Source organism: Crassostrea angulata, chromosome 4 (genome assembly GCF_025612915.1).
Source record: "Crassostrea angulata isolate pt1a10 chromosome 4, ASM2561291v2, whole genome shotgun sequence".
Taxonomy (NCBI): domain Eukaryota; kingdom Metazoa; phylum Mollusca; class Bivalvia; order Ostreida; family Ostreidae; genus Magallana; species Magallana angulata.
In genome coordinates this window covers 32490242-32507333 of record NC_069114.1, presented here as the reverse complement: position 1 = coordinate 32507333, position 17092 = coordinate 32490242, and the positions used below count along the sequence as shown (strand labels likewise).

Here is a 17092-nt window from a genome sequence, read left to right as displayed (position 1 = left end):
AGCTTACATATGAGTATTTGGTACAGTTGAGCCAACAATGAAAATGACTATCAATGAAGTGGCATATTATCCCTGTTGGTAAGGATGGGAAATACGATACACATAAAAGATGGTATGCTTTTATATGGATCAAATTTTTCAAATCATAGAAAGCTGTTGATTGATTGGAGTTCGGTTTTGAAGTAAAATCGATTTTCAAAAACAGTCCTTGGCATAAATTAAAAATGATGAATTACTAAATATATTTATTAGAACTATTTTAACAAGGCCTTGGACTTTCAGTAGGACGTAACTATCAAAACGCATCAAAACAAGTTTAAAATTACGCTGGTTTCAAGCGAGATATACACCGACTGCGTAGTCTTAGCTCAAAAGCCAGACGAATCTTGTTGATTTCAAAGAGTCATAGCTAAGTGGCCAGCAATGAAATAGGCAAGCCTACGTCACAATGCTGTTTGACACAACTACCCAAAGTCCAAGCTCTTGTTAAAATGGTTCTAGTTGTCTTCATAAGAAGCAGCAAAATTTCATGGTGTCATTTGTTGATAAATCTGCATGCAACCCTCTTTTTACGTTAAATGTTCTTACAAGACAGATTTCTTAGCTGTAGTAATTCTTGTTGTACCCCCACATGTTTATGGCACGCCAAGTTCACAAAAATGGGCTAATCATAGTTTCACAGTCTAGGATTAACGGTTGTAAATTAAACTATAGTTTACGGACAGAAAACTATAGTTAATTAACGACGATAATCTATATCTTACATCTGTAAACCATAGTTAACACGATCATTTATGTTTCAGAAGTGTAAAACTATACTAATAATTAACACTGAAAACAAAGTCTACATATATTTACATCTACCAAGTATTATTCCCTCTATTTCTTACGAAAACTTATAGTTAATTCATAGCTCTATAGAAACAGCCAGACTGAAATATACATGCACCATTTATCGATTGGTCGAAATCTACAGCGGCTGAAACTGAGAAGATATTGACGGTCTGAAATTGACACGCCCTGTTTATCGATTGGTCTAAACCTTCAGCGACCTACAAATATCACGGACTGCACGAAGTAATCATGATGATGTCAGACTCAAAGTCTCACAGGAGACGATTTGGCTGTTTCTTCTAGCTAGCGTACTTATGTACATTACCAGTAATTTAGTGATTTCTACTTATTTTTCATAATCAATTTATTAATTAGTTAAAAGAAATATGTTAATATAAACAATAAAATGCTTTCTTTGGTGATTCATGCGGGTTATGAAGGTAGCGATCATTGCAGGAAAAAATAATATAACCCGCTAACGCGGCTTATGTATTTTTTCTGCAATGTCGCTACCTTCATATCCCGAATGAATCCCCAAAGAAAGCATTTTATTGTTTAAGTATTTGCAGTTGCAAAACAGGGTTTATCTGATAAATATATAGTTTCAAGAGTGTGAAACTATGATTAACAACTCTTAACCATAGTTAAATATTTCCCTCTCAATCATGCAATAAATGTATAATATAAGTTGCTTTTTTCAGAGACGTCTTTTTCAAGAAGTTGTCCATAAATCATAGGAGTAGACAATACACTAACAGCTAGTATATTAATTACTTTTATGTAAATCGTTAACCCTGTTGAGCAGATTTCTATAAAACTGCAATTCATTATTAAAAGTAACCACAGAGAGTTGTGTGAAAATTTAGAGTAATTTATCGTAAATGATGTTAAAAGCACACATGATATTTGTAAACTAGTTGTTTCAAATCAGCGGTAAAAACAACGTACTCTTTCATTTAAGTTTGCACTTTTTATTTTATCATTTTATTCATTTTTATTTTCATCTGGCAGAAAATATTCTTTTCAATTGTTATAATGCATGATAAAGTAGTTCACAAATAAATAGGTTTAATCGCTCTCAAGAATTGAATGAAGTTTACTAAAAAAAAAAGAAATCTAAAAACTTGGTTGCTCTCATATATAACAGCATGACTGTAAAGTCGCAAAATTTTGGTAAAGGAATATACTGCATGCCCTTTATATATAGAATTAATAATTGATAAAACATTTAGATCCATTTTGTATAAATATTGTCGATATCAAATTGATTGCTGTGAGTAACATAAGATGTTATGCTTAAGAAAAGTGATTTAGCCTTTTTCGCTGTTCACGTTCCTAAATTAGAGTTATTCCCCTTGTCATAACAGAAGACGCACGAGAGCACCGCCATCTTGTGGATGTCAAAGACAAAACAGTGGAAGGATCACTCAAGAACTGGGTGTTTATTGCAAATATAGGCCATCAATTGGCCTGTAGAAGCATGAATGCCTCTCTCAAATACTAATAAACCAAATCTGCAGGACGAGCAGAAATTGGACGGCGACGAAAACCGGAAGAAGCGTAAATTGAGCGAGGGCATATCACCCCCAAATCACAAAAGGGCTCGTGAAAATATTGACGAATCGCAGATGACTGACTCACAGAGAAGAGCCAATTTCTCTGCTATCTCAAGTCCAAGCAATGGACTCAATAAACATGTGTCGCCACTGGCTAATAATAAACCAGGAGCGACTAAGAAACTAGTGATCAAGAACTTCAGAGGTAAACACGTTTGATAATTTACAGTGTAAGTTTCAATCAGCTGATTACAGATTATCCATAGATAAATATTATAACTTTGTTAATTAGATTTAAAGTTCATTTGATGGTGTGCGGATTTCAGAAAACCTGAAAAATTTAACTTGATGTATATGTTTAGAAAAGTTTAATACAAATACCAAGATTATAAGTGTCCCAAAAAGTGACTTGTCATAGAGGAAACCACTTAAGATGCTTGTAATTTGTTTCTTTAAAGTTTTACACAGTGAATGCCTTTTTATACAGTGACATAATCTGATATTATGTTGCTTTGAGCTGTATAATGTAATACAGATGTAGGGTTTTGGTCTAGATGGTGGTATAGAGCATCTCTTTCAGATATAATGCTGGTGCCCACATCTGAATCTCTGTGACCATGCAACTCAATTTTCCATCTTTTATGCATCGTCATTGCTTGTAAACTTACTGTTCGATTTGCCACTTAAGATTGACAATTATTAGAATACTTATTATTTTCAAAATGGTTGTACAACCAAAATGAAGACTTGTCCTTGAAAAATATATTTAAAAGTACATGCTGTGGTGAGGTGCATTGTCCATAACTAAATTCATAGTAAAAAGAAATAAAGCTTCTAGTGACTTTGTACATTGTAGATTAAATGAACCATAATATGCCTTTCAGAAAAACCCAGACTTCCAGAGAATTTCCAGCAGCAGACATGGGAGAAGTTGAAGGAGTCTGTGGAGGCCATACAGAGGAGTACGTCGATTCGCTGGAGTCTGGAGGAGCTGTATCAGGCCGTGGAGAACATGTGCTCCCACAAAATGTCCGCCCAGCTGTACGACCAGCTGAAGGAAGTCTGTGATAAACATGTACGCTGCAACGTGGAACAGTTCAAAGCATATCCTTGACTTGCTTATTGTATTTACTTTTAGAATAAAGGCTTGTCATGTAAACTTCTATTGTTTTGCATGGTTGCTGAAAAGTGTAGTTTATTTATTTATTGAATGTTTATAATTTCAAGTGAGTTAAAAAGATTTAGAATTTACTGTGATACGCTTATGCAAGGAGAGGAAGGTGGACCAGGTTAACTTTTAACAGTTTTTTGTATTTTATTTGCCTGTACATTCTTACTGATTTCTTAGAGGATTTTTGCATGTTCATAACGACATGTATAAATACTGTTATATACTGTTAATACTGTAAACTTTCCTTAACCTTTTTCACTGAAAATGTTGGATTTGAGCAGTTCCTGAAGAATGTGGATGGTTGTTGGCAAGCTCATTGCCGTCAAATGGTAAGACATCTTCAGTTCAATTTTTTCCTGTGCCAGTGTGATTAGAATCATACTGGCTTTCTATTGACAAACTACTGGTACAAGTCAAGATATGATTTTATGCACTTGACTGACCGATCTTTAAATCTTGTTTCTTAAAAAAAAAGTTTCTTGCTCATCTATAAATTATCACTGGGTCTTGTTCACTTAATCAGCATCAATACCAGAGGTACATTGTTTTAGGGCACACATGTCAGTACTCAGTAGGGGCATACATGTACTATGAAATTGGTATGTTTGGATTATTTTGACCCTCGATATTAATATGTTGCTTTGCTTGTCTTTCAGATTATGATAAGGAGTATTTTCCTGTTCTTGGACAGAACCTATGTGTTACAGACCTCATCTGTTATGTCAATATGGTGAGTTATACATTTGTACAGTATTCATATCAATATTCATTTGGCCCCACCCCTCACCTAAACTGATCTGTTTGGTAAATGGAAGACTTGGCCTTTAAAGTCAATTTTTCAACATTTTCCAATAATAAAAATATATGAGTTTTATTTTGAGCAATATCTGTCCTGCAGACAGAAAATGCATCAAGCATAATATTCTATTTTAAAAATATCATCTATCAGGGACATGGGTTTGGAACTGTTCCGGACACACGTCATGTTCCACCCACTGGTACAGAAGAGAACAGTGGACGGCATTCTACAGCTGATAGAAAGGGAGAGAACTGGGGAAGCTGTGGATCGACAGCTGATCAAGAGTCTGCTCAGGATGTTGTCGGACTTACAGGTGAGTGTACACTACCTGAGTACTGTATTTATGTTTATTTTTGACATTTTCACTTCATGATTTTCATGTACCAGTGACAATCTGGTTCACATAGACTTAATTTTTATGAATAAGTCCTTTTTAGTTAGAATTAAACATACAAGGGACATAAAAAATTTGATTGCGGAAAGAAATGTTCATAATGATGAGAATATGATAAAACTCATGTTGCATTATGTAATAGGAAAATTCTATGTTATAAAGAAATTTGCCGTGTACCTTATCTTTTGATGGCCAACTTTGGAAATTTTGGAGAAATTCCAAAGTGACATCAACTGATTTAAAATATGTGTTGGATACATTATTCCTACATTAAAATTTACCATCTTTGAAATACCACCAAACAACATATGGATTTTTTTTTCTGTTTACTACAATTGAAGGCTACTTTGATCAAATGGGCTATAAATGATGTTTGTCACACATTGCCTGTTAATAATGCTTCTTTTATTTACAGATGTATGTTGATGCCTTTGAGCACTCGTTCCTGGAAGCCACAGAAAGTCTGTATGCAGCCGAGGGCCAGCAACTGATGCAGGAGAGGGATGTATGTACACATTTAACTATACAGGATTCTGTAGTCTTTCAACTTGTGCACATTTACTACATGGCTCGGTTTACTGTATACAACAACAACTACATTGAACAACAAATTTCATCAATTTGTGTTGGCATCAATTTGTGTTGGCATCAATTTGTGTTGGCATTGATTTTAGTGGATTTTGTAAAATACAATGTTATGTGGATACTACAAATTGTTGACATCAATAGACATTTAATTTGATGAATCTGCTTAACAGTTAAATCCATGAAAATTGGTGCTCAACGACTACCGGTAATGATGTTATTATAGTACATGTCCAATGTATGATGAATAATGATTGTGCATTAATTTTGAGGGCACTAAATGGATGTGAAAATTATTTTGAAATGATGAAAGATCTGATTGTAAAGTTATCTTTATCAATAACAGGTTCCAGAGTACTTGGCCTATGTGGACAAAAGACTCCATGAAGAGATGGAGAGATTGCTACATTACCTCGACATGTCTACCAAGTAAGTGTCGAAATTCTCATACTTATATGCTGTAACCTTTTACCAAATAATTTAGCAATGTAAACAGAATGTGATATGGATTAGATGTGTAAAATATCTTAAACTAGTCCTGGACATGACAGTAATAATCATGGCTTATAACCATATTAAAGTCAAAATTATTCATGAAAGCCAAGATTTTTTTTTATGAAACAGCTTGTGTTAAGAGTGAGAAAAAGTCAAAATTTTCTTTAAAATCAATGAAATCAATATTATCAATGAGATGTTTTCATAAGTTGTTTCTTTTATCTGAATTGAAAAGTTCTAATCAACATGCATGAAGCTTTATTGATACCATTTCATTCAATGCAGAAAACCACTTGTCAGCTGTGTGGAGAAACAGCTCCTGGAGAAACATTTAACACAAATACTCCAAAAGGGTAAGTCAGAAATCTACGTAATGTAAGAACGTAAATAAATGTACTCCAAAGGCTAAGTATACCAAAAAAGGAACAACATTCAGATAAAGAAGATTATTATATTCCAATTAATTCTCCTTTCTTGATGCTGTTAATTTTACAGAGTGTGATCCAATTTTCCAGATCCCACACTGGTTTATTGAATTTATATCACCCCTCTCTAAAATTGATAACAAACTACAATATTAATAACGGCTGCTTTTTAGTTTGATTAAAAGAGATTTGAAGAGGGTTTTAAAAATGGCTTTGTTTAGCGGGTAAACATTGTATGATTGATTCAAAATGGTTTTATTAATATTTTTACTTCTTATGTAAAGGCATATTATAAATCTATCATCATAACAGTAACTTGATCCAAAGTGTCAGACTACGTCAAGCTCAAAGAGTCAAGTTTGATCTGATGATCCACACCTGGAAACGAGAAGTGATTCAGCTCTTTGGATCAAGTCACTGTTATGATAATGTATATTTATGATACTAAATAATCCTACCTGCTACCGGTATTATACTTTATAATCTCATTAGTATCCCCTGTTGTTTTTTTCTATCAGGTTTGGACCAGCTGTTGACAGAGAACAGAATCAAGGATTTGACCTTGATGTACCAATTGTTTTCCAGAGTCAAAGATGGCCTCAAGGAAATGTGCACTGCTTTTGCCACCTATATCAAGGTACCAGTTTTACTTGTAGCTAGATTGTTAGTCGTGACTTGGGAAAACAGAATGATTCAACATTAACTCTTTTGAAATCCTTTGTTTTGAATTTATTTTGATGTTAAACTTACCATGATTTTAAGCTTCTGTAGATATTATATGCAAATTTTTAATTCTGTGATCCCATAATTATTGTATCAAAGCACATAAACATAAAATTGCAAGTGCTGAACTTTAATGATAAGTCTTTGTAGTACCGGTATTACAGTAAGAAAAAATTATAGGGTTGATTTGAGAACCTCTGAGGAGAGTTCCTACTCAGATAATAATTCCTTGCATTTACATGTAATTAGGAATCTACAGTTAAAGTGAGTTACATTTAATCATATAAATCGTAATTATTCAACATATCTCAAGAATTTTTTAGTCTGCAATGCACTAGTATCCAATCTCCATTGCTTTACGAGACAACAAATGAATTCAGATTTCAAATTAGAAACTACCCAAAAGTCAGTATTACATAAATAAGTATAAGATGAGGTTTATTTTTTCCTCTGTCCTCAGGTAACAGGTAAAACCATTGTGATGAACCCGGACAATGATGCCGAGAAGGACAAGGACATGGTCCAGAACTTGCTGGATTTCAAGGACAAGATGGACAACGTTATAGACGTATGTCTATCTAAGAACGAGAAATTTGTCAACGCCCTGAAAGAGAGCTTTGAAACCTTTATCAATCAACGGCAGAATAAACCGGCGGAATTAATTGGTAACGGATATACTGTAAACATATTATATTTAGTGTGTAAAATATTTGGCGAAAAATTGATGTTTCCTCGATGTTCGTTCAATCTATACAGTGATAATGAAGACAAAAGTAAAACTTTCGATATTGACAAATGTTAGCCTGGATTTGAAGTTAACAATTTTCTAAATGTATCTATCATTATGCATATGCTCATGGCATTTTGCAATATTCTCGATTAAGCGGAAGCTGCTTACCGCAGAAAACGCTAAATAGATTACACAGCCAAATATAATGGTTACAGAGTAATACCAACATGTTGTCGTGTGTAAATTGTTATTGTGGAACTGAAAAAGAGTGGATGCAATGATTTACTTTTGTAATGAAAAAAGATTGGTAAAGAAAATTAGCAAATTTGAAAAATGAAAGGTACTTGGTACTTGTTATGTGTGAATTCTATAAGGTACTCCATGCTTTTAAAGGAATACCAGTAATTGCTTAAATTAAGACAAGATTGTTTGAAAGCTGTTTGTTGTTTTAAGTACGCTTGATTGTTTCCATTTTCGTGTAGAAAATTGGCGAACATCAATGACCTGTACATTCAACTACATTGTTCTTTAATTTTTTCAGCCAAGTATGTAGATACCAAACTGAAGGCTGGAAATAAGGTATGTGTTATATGGGTTTTTTCACATTATAGATGTATGGTGTGAATACATTTTAACAAGTTGTGAATTTTGCATTTGGACAAGGAAGGTGATGGTAATTCAGATAAACTGTACTTGTACTTATTGCAGGAAGCCACTGAAGAGGAATTAGAGCGACTGATGGATAAAATCATGGTGCTATTTAGGTTTATACATGGTAATATTTGTGTGTTATTTCTCTCAGAAATGGTCAAAATTAGGATTCAGTACATGTATTCATACATGTTAGTCAGTGATTTCAAAAACTACATCAAAGTGTATGTTTCCTAAAATATCATTCAACTTTGATCTGATTTGAGTTTTTTCTCTTGCTATGCAGGCAAAGATGTGTTTGAGGCATTCTACAAAAAGGATCTGGCCAAGCGCCTCTTGGTAGGAAAGAGTGCTTCTGTGGATGCTGAGAAATCAATGTTATCCAAACTTAAGCAAGGTAGAGTCTTATCATCATCATTTCTTTCTGGCTGTTTATTAAGGGGATATCATTATGTTTCTAGGCCAATTATGAGCCCAGACTACAAAATTACTTATCTATGTTAATAAATAAATAATTTAGGCTGTCAGACTGCCTACTCTGCCTATTTGCAAATGATCTTGGTGAAATTTACTTGAAACCCAGTAAACCTCACTTCATTGTAATAGCGAGCGAAGCGAGCTATAAGAACCAGTGTGCTTGGGAAAAAGAACGAGCTAAACCTACAGTTCATCAAACAAATTTTTTGTCTACGTCCCATAATGCCCTCTAATGATTTCACCCGTGGTGCTATGCCAAAAATGGCCGACTTTTAACTCGTAATTTACGGTGACTTAAAGTTTAAAGACACGTTTTGAGTGCTGCATATGCTTTGGCTAGACTCAAAAGATTTGTTATATGCTTCCATACCTTCGTATTGAGTCGAGAAACGTAAACAAAGACGAACAAAATCATAGATGACGTCACAGTGCACTCGCGATATATTTCCCGTGATAAATTTAGAGGTGGTCAAACATCTGTAATGAGTGTACTAGCCATTTCAGTAAAAACTGCGATAACTGCCTCATTGACATATGATTTGTTTTTAATTTTTTTTTAATATAGAGATTATATAAATAAATACTAGCAAGAGCCATACTTTACTGTCATATCGATCAATTTTTAAGCTAATTGTACATGCATGTACAGTAGGCAGGTATACAAGTATATGAGTAGGGAGGAAATAAACAATAGGACATTTTGAACTAAATAGAAAGGAAAAATGAAAAAAAAATAAACAGTTAAAAAATTTATGTAGATATTGCATATAGTCTGGCCATTAAATTTAAAAGTGGGAAATTACACACCTACAAACAGGGACCGGGCGCGCTCTCTCTCTCTCTCTCTCTCTCTCTCTCTCTCTCGGGGTAAGGGGTTGCGCTGTATGTATCATAACCATTAAAATTGATACCTCTTAAACGTTCATTGATACCTAAATAACACTAGGTTGACAATGATGCAAGGTATGTGTAATTCTTGCTGCGCTCGCCAGAACGGTAGCACCGTAAAACATATTATATGTACATGGATATTGAATTATTAATTGATATAAAATTGATTTACATGACATGTTTGTATTGTATTCAAAGTACATATTAATATACAACACTTACACATGACTATATACTTGCCTTTTTCTGATATCAGACAATGAATTTTGTACAAGAAAAATGTTAACTTTCTTCTGCTTTAATCACCAGAATGTGGAGCAGCTTTTACCAGCAAGCTAGAGGGAATGTTCAAGGACATGGAATGTTCCAAAGATTTCAATTTGTCTTTCAAACAGGTAAAACAATTTCATCATATATTTATTCACGCCATCTCCTTAGAATTAGGTCTCTAGGATTAAAAAAAAAAGTGGCAATATTTTGTGTAGCTCAAAACAATAATGTAATTCTTTAAATTGGAAGTTAGGTAAATATGAAATTAGATTTCTATGTGAAATAAAATTTCCTTTTGTCAGTTTGCTGTACGTACATGTACATGTAAGTGTTTCTCTTTATACGAAAATGGGCTATGAACTTATCTTTTATAAATGTTTGCAGCACATGCAGCATGTGGACAGTCCCGGAGGCATTGAGATGACAGTAAATATTCTCACCATGGGTTACTGGCCTACTTACACCCCCATGGAGGTCCATCTGCCTGCATCTGTAAGTCTGTATGCCAGTAGTCTACTGATTTCACAATAAACCATAGTACAGTAGTAAAAACAGTTATATCAAAGACTGTTGGTAACATTATAATTGTAATAATATACCACAAATAATCGTTATTTCCAACACAGATATGATGTGAATTTTATTTTTTTTGTATAAATGTGTCATATTTTGTATTTCATTTCTGTTATGCAGATGGTGAAGCTACAGGAAATATTCAAGACCTTCTTCTATAGTAAACACAGCGGAAAGAAGTTGCAATGGCAGTCTACCCTGGGGCACTGTGTCTTGAAAGCAAAGTTTGCCGGGGTAAATGTCGAAACATTTTCTGTATGTAGTTTCCTATATGTCAGACTAAGTTAGAGATGCCGTTAAAATGTTGACTTATGGCATTTATGTATGTCCTGATATTGTTACATTGATAACAGAACCACAGTCCTTTCTAAAAATTTCTTGATATTTGAGAAATCAAATGAAAACTTAATAATTTTCAATCCTTAAAAATTTCAGATTACTTGCTTCTATCTAAAACTTATATTTTACCTAAAGATTACCTGCATCTGTGCAATAAAAGCACTTTGTATTTACTGCTTACTTTTAATACACAGTCTTGATTCATATCTAAGTCTCCTGTTTGATTTCCGTTTGTACAGGGAGAGAAGAAGGAGCTACAGGTTTCGCTGTTCCAAACCCTCTGTCTTCTGCTGTTTAATGATGGAGATGAGTTTTCTTTTGAGGAAATTAAAACAGCCACTGCTATTGGTTAGTTTATATTTTTGGTTTACTGTGGAATCATAAATGTTTGTTGGGGACCAATGTTTGTGCCTTTGGTGGGTAACCCTTACGCACAAATTTACATCCCCAGAAACGTATATGCAAGCATGTGTTTAATATTTATTTACAAAATAGAACTTGCTACCAACGAAATTATGTCCCCATGAACCAAGAAAATTTGAGCTACAGTGGTAGCAACGTTATTGTTGACAAACAACACACACGATTCTGATACACGAACGATCACTAACTTACTGAATCTTCACGATACACGAACAAAAACGATAAAACACGCAACCGAACGATTCTACACCATTAAACACGCAAAATCAAAATTAATTTTTAAGATTAGAATTAAGGAAACGTATTACTTTAACATGTATTGCTTTATGTTTGTGTGTTATTGAAAAGCGGCATGTACTTTAGTCATGCACTGTTTTGTATTTTACGAGATAACACTTTTACACATCCATACACAAATATAAAAGATTCACACACAAATTAATTTTTTGTCTTTATAATGAATATTAACTTCTGTCATAAGTTTAAGAAAATTACGTGTATTAGAAATGAAAATAATGCATTAAACCACACGAAATTATTTACATACGAGTTGACTGTTTATGTAATTTGATTCTCTTACGTATGATTTAATTATGCGGGAAACAGGTAAATTTGTTACCTTGTACATAATTGATTTATTTCTATTTATTCTAAGTTTTAAAGCGTCTAGATAAATTTTATTTCAAACAAGTGTGTATACAATCTACTAGATAATAATGCGTATCGTATTCTCATTTGAAAGAAAAACGTTGGGAATAATCGTTTAGTTTAAAAGGGGAATGGGTAAGCTTAATGTGCCGCTTTTGCTTATAAGAATGAAATTAATTGTCAAGACACAATCGATGCTTGATATAGGCTGATTATAAAATTAAGCAAAACTAACTCGACAGAACAAAGGATTGAATGAGCTATGGAAATAAAAATATGTATTAAATGACAAAAGAGAGAATGAATGTTAACAACTTTCAATGTTCTTATTTAAAAAAGTTTTAAATTCACATTGTTCTACAAAAACCACTTCTCTTTGTTTTAAGAATAAATCCTGGCATTCTGTAAAAAAAGTTACAAAACGAAAAAACCGCACGATCACGCACGAACACGCACGGTAAAAAACGCAAACCAATTATCCTGATACACGCACGATCCCGCACGTTACATGAAGGATCACCCACGTTACACGAACTATTTAACACGATTGGCTTGTCAACAATAACGTTGTTACCATGACCCACGAACATTGAACCCCACAAATAAAAATAATTCCACACTATTTATTATTATTGTACTTTCATGTTAAATACTGAAATCTGATTGGATAAGCCGCAGTTGATAATCCGTTCTATTACCCTCAGCGTGAGCAACACACTTAGCAATGGGTAACACAACGAATTGTTACATGCACGTAAATTATGCGCGTACGGTTTGCAGTAGAATTCATGTCATTTGACTCATTTCTATATAAAAGCAGTAAAAAATTCTCTAAAATTAAGACATTCAGTATAATAAAATAAATAGTGCCTTTTCGGTAGGATAACAGTATATAAATAGTGCCTGTTTGGGAGGGTAACAGTTGAAATTGACACCCCGAGAAAACCATTGTCAACTGACGCGAAGCGGCGGTTGACAATGGTTTTCGAGGGGTGTCAATTTCAACTGTTATCCTCCCAAACAGGCACTATTTATTTTGTTATACTGAATGTCTTTTTTAAAATTTTTAAGAAAATTTTACTGCTTTTATATAGGAATAACGTGAATTCTACAGCAAACCGTACGCGCATAATTTTCGCGCATGTAACATTTTTTTATATTACCCGTTGCCAAGTGCGTTGCTAACGCTGAGGGTAATAGTAAATATTATTAACTGCGTCTTAACCAATCAGATTTCAGTATTTAACATGAAAGTATAACAATTGAAATTGGCACCCCTCGAAAACCATTGTCAACCTCCACTTCGCGTCGGTTGACAATGGTTTCCTCGGGGTGTCAATTTCAACTGTTACTCTCCCAAACAGGCACTATTTATATAGTGTGAATTTGAATACATGAACAGTATTTCTTTGGTGTAGATTTTGCAGTTGTCCCATATCAATGTATTCTTGTTGGGTTTTATCATGTGGGAATTCATTAGTTATTGATATTTAGGTACAGTACCTCTGTTTAACTGAAGAATAATTTGTGTTATGATAAACTTCGTGAAGCTTACATGTATGTCATTGTTATATTTATGAATATATACATGTAATTTCTGCAGTCATCCATATCAGTCTTAGATACTGTGTTTCTAAAAGACAATTCTAAATAATGATTTTAAAAAAATATTTATAGAAACAATTTTGTAAGTTCTTGTTAATAACAGTGTTGCATTATAAATATTATATTCACAGCATTTAGTGGTATGAATAGTCCTCTAATATCTTTCTATATTTTGTCAATAGAGGAAGGTGAACTGAAGAGAACCTTACAGTCCCTTGCCTGTGGCAAAGCCAGGGTCCTTCTGAAAAACCCAAAGGTAAAAATTACATTATGAATATATGATTACATTATGATCATATGATTTGAACATATTTTTATTGTACATAATTAAAATTGGGATTGGGCACAAGTTCCAAAACATAGAGTGTCCTCTCCCAATAGCAAGCAAATATAAATTTTCAAGTGGAACAAAATCAACACTGAATTCAATCATTTTCTGGGGTATTTTTTTGTAATTGAATATCTACATATCTATATAAACTTCAAGTGTAAGAGGATGGCACTTCTGTGTTTTCAGGGCAAGGATGTTGAGAATGGAGACAAATTCTTGTTCAACGGTGGATTTAAACACAAACTCTGTCGTATCAAGATCAACCAAATTCAGATGAAGGAAACAGTATGTATTAGATGATCACTTGATTGTATTTGACATAAATAGTTCAAAGCACAAGTTGAACAAAAGGGAGGTTGCAAGTTTAATCACAGAGACAGTTACTCCATTAAATGAAATTGTGTTAACTCTGATTTCTATATTCCCCTAATATTGCTTTTAAACAAATTCAAACAGTTGTCCAAATGATCTTCATTAGCGATAAGGGATAATTTGACACTTACATGATGAATCCATGTACAGTGTATATGTTATAATTTGATGGATGACCTTTGTAGCCGGAGGAGAACACGACAACCACAGAGCGAGTGTTCCAGGACCGACAGTATCAAGTGGATGCTGCCATTGTCAGAATAATGAAGACCAGGAAAACACTAACCCACAACCTCCTGATCTCAGAACTGTATAACCAGCTCAAATTCCCTGTCAAAGTAAGTGTCAAGGTTAAATTTCCCGTCAAAGTAAATGGTAACCAGTCAAAGTAAATGTTAAGTGTCAGTGTTTAAATTCCTCGTCAAAGTAAGTGTCAGTGTTTGAATTCCCTGTCAAAGTAAGTGTCGGTGTTTAAATTCCTTGTCAAAGTAAGTGCCATTGTTTAAACTTCCTGTAAGAGAAATTACAGTCAAACTTCCTTATCTCAAACTAGACGGGGCTGTTTAAAAATTTCAAGATATCCAAGTATTCGAAATATCAAGGGTGAAATACATATAAAATAGGTGGTTGGGACTGAAAATCACTTCGACATATCCATTGTATTTGAGATATCGAAGTTCAACTGAGCAGCCAATTGAATGCCTTGTCAAAAAGTATTTGACAGAATTTAGTCAAAGCAAGCCTTACAGTTCTCTAATTTTCATTTTAACTAGTACATGTACATGCATCAAGTAACTTGAATGCAAAATGTTTTACATGTATCAATTAGTCCATATTTTATCTGATCTTGTGTTTTTCTTGATGCCCCCTTATGACATTTAATTTATTGCATTTCAGCCTGCAGACTTGAAGAAAAGAATAGAAAGTTTGATTGATAGAGACTATATGGAAAGAGACAAAGAAAATCAAAATCAGTATCACTATGTGGCTTGACATCTTAGTCCCTAAAACTCTTGACAGTGCTTTTTAGACATTGTGTCCTTCATTGCAGGGAAGTTTGATGGAAACTATTACAGTGTATTTAGATCTGTGTTGCAAACTTCATTAAGTTCAGGAAAAAACTGATTTACAGAATGAAGTAGTTGCATCAGTTTTCCCTCCATTGATTAATTAAAAAAAAATCATATATTGATGTATATACAAGCTCTAGAATATTCAGTGGATACATGTATTTTCAATAGCTTAATGATTGTGGGAGTTAATTGTTATAGTATTATCTAAACAGCCGAGTTGCATAAAGAAGTTCTTTGGTCTTGATATCAAAATTAAGTACAGTACAATAATGTGTGTACTTTTACATCATGAGCTTTCTTTAGATAAACATTATTGATTTGACAGTCAATAAGAGTGAAAATTTGATCTTTTTGCCTGTCAACACAATGTTTAATATGGGAGGTGGATTTCTGCATTTTGAAGAATTATTAACAAAATGATTGCAAGACAGTGAAGGTTGTGACAAAAACTCAGATGATAAAACTCAGAGATTTTACTTTCCTTGCAACTCGGTTTTCTGCGTCATTGTTAACACCTCTTATCCATGCTGTGAAGCAGATTCTGAAAGTAAAGATTTGTAACTTGAGTTTTATTTTGCAATGGAGGTCTCAAGAAATGTGCATTAGCACATGTGATGCCAATTTTTATGCAGCAGAGTAAAAAAAAAAAGAAAACATATATGACATGAATGAAAAAATATCATATACATGTGATTTACATGTATTCCGCTCTAGTTTTCCAACTTTTAAAATGATCACTTGAATTACTTGCTGTTTGATATTGTTTAGAGCAGTCACTGAATTAAATGGACTGTTTTCAGTTTCTGTTACATGAAAATAGTTTTTAAAGAATTGTGTACATGTATATATATTTTACACCCATATGGTCTCAAAACCATTTTTGTATTTGAACTACTAAGATACAAATTTTTTTTTCACATATAGCAGGTAGTTTATTGAAAGAGACCTAAAAAATTGTACAATGTACTCTGGTTTGATGATGACACACTTGGCCGCTGTATTCAGTTTCCATGTTAATTACAACTGTTGTTGATTTGGGTCCTCCTTTCTGATGACACAGATCTGATGGTTAGTACATGTAATATTATACAACCTCTGTGTCCATTGGTCAAGAGGATGTAATATTATACAACCTCTTTGTCCATTGGTCAAGAGGATGTAATTTTATACAACCTCTGTGTCCATTGGTCAAGAGGACAGTGCTGAATGACAAATAGTGCGTTTGAGAGAAGAAGGGTGTATATGTCTGGTCCAAGTGCGAGAGAAGAAATTTATTTTGTGCATTGTGCGAGGGTAAATGGGGATGTTTGGAATATTATAGACTTTTAACAATATTGATATTTTTCTGTGCTTTAGCAGATCCTCATGAATTTTTTTTTTCATCAGAAACTATGTGTTAATTCAGATTAAAGAAAATTCAGTTTTATGAAATAAACATTGAAAAATCTGGTGAGTGTTCTTTTGGTTATTGTTATTTGTACAATTATAAAGTAAACGTGCATGCTTGCAGGTCTTTGTCATATATTTCATCAAAGTAATACAAATATTGGAAGATAGTTCCAGAATTTTAGAAATGTCCATACAAAAAAAAATTGTATGCTATGTGCAAATTAAATGTTCCAAGTATTAAAACAAATATTTGAGTTTAACTTTGTGGATATCAAAAAAAGGTACTTAAGTTGCGAGTCATTTATTAACTATACTCTGCAAAGAAATGGCAAAAACCC

The 17092-nt window shown here is 33.4% G+C and overlaps 1 protein-coding gene across 1 annotated transcript; it reads left to right on the top strand.

Annotated features, from left to right (window-relative positions):
• The first annotated feature begins 2205 nt into the window (after positions 1-2205).
• Positions 2206-16813, top strand: LOC128180971 (cullin-4A-like). Its single transcript, XM_052849187.1, has 21 exons — positions 2206-2595; positions 3275-3494; positions 3821-3890; positions 4218-4291; positions 4511-4673; positions 5170-5259; positions 5686-5768; positions 6120-6187; positions 6778-6896; positions 7443-7647; positions 8254-8291; positions 8421-8487; positions 8650-8760; positions 10041-10126; positions 10386-10493; positions 10695-10808; positions 11153-11261; positions 13772-13845; positions 14107-14205; positions 14478-14630; positions 15190-16813. Exons 1-21 carry the CDS (start codon positions 2319-2321, stop codon positions 15283-15285), a joined length of 2424 nt encoding a protein of 807 aa, XP_052705147.1. The 5' UTR covers positions 2206-2318; the 3' UTR covers positions 15286-16813.
• The last annotated feature ends 279 nt before the right edge of the window (positions 16814-17092 follow it).

Excerpts from the sequence above, each read along its gene's own strand:
- LOC128180971 (XM_052849187.1), top strand. The coding sequence starts at position 2,319 with ATGCCTCTCTCAAATACTAATAAACCAAATCTGCAGGACGAGCAGAAA. Across the intron at positions 3,495-3,820 it reads AACGTGGAACAGTTCAAAGC|TGAAAATGTTGGATTTGAGC; the intron begins ATATCCTTGACT and ends AACCTTTTTCAC. Across the intron at positions 5,260-5,685 it reads AACTGATGCAGGAGAGGGAT|GTTCCAGAGTACTTGGCCTA; the intron begins GTATGTACACAT and ends TATCAATAACAG.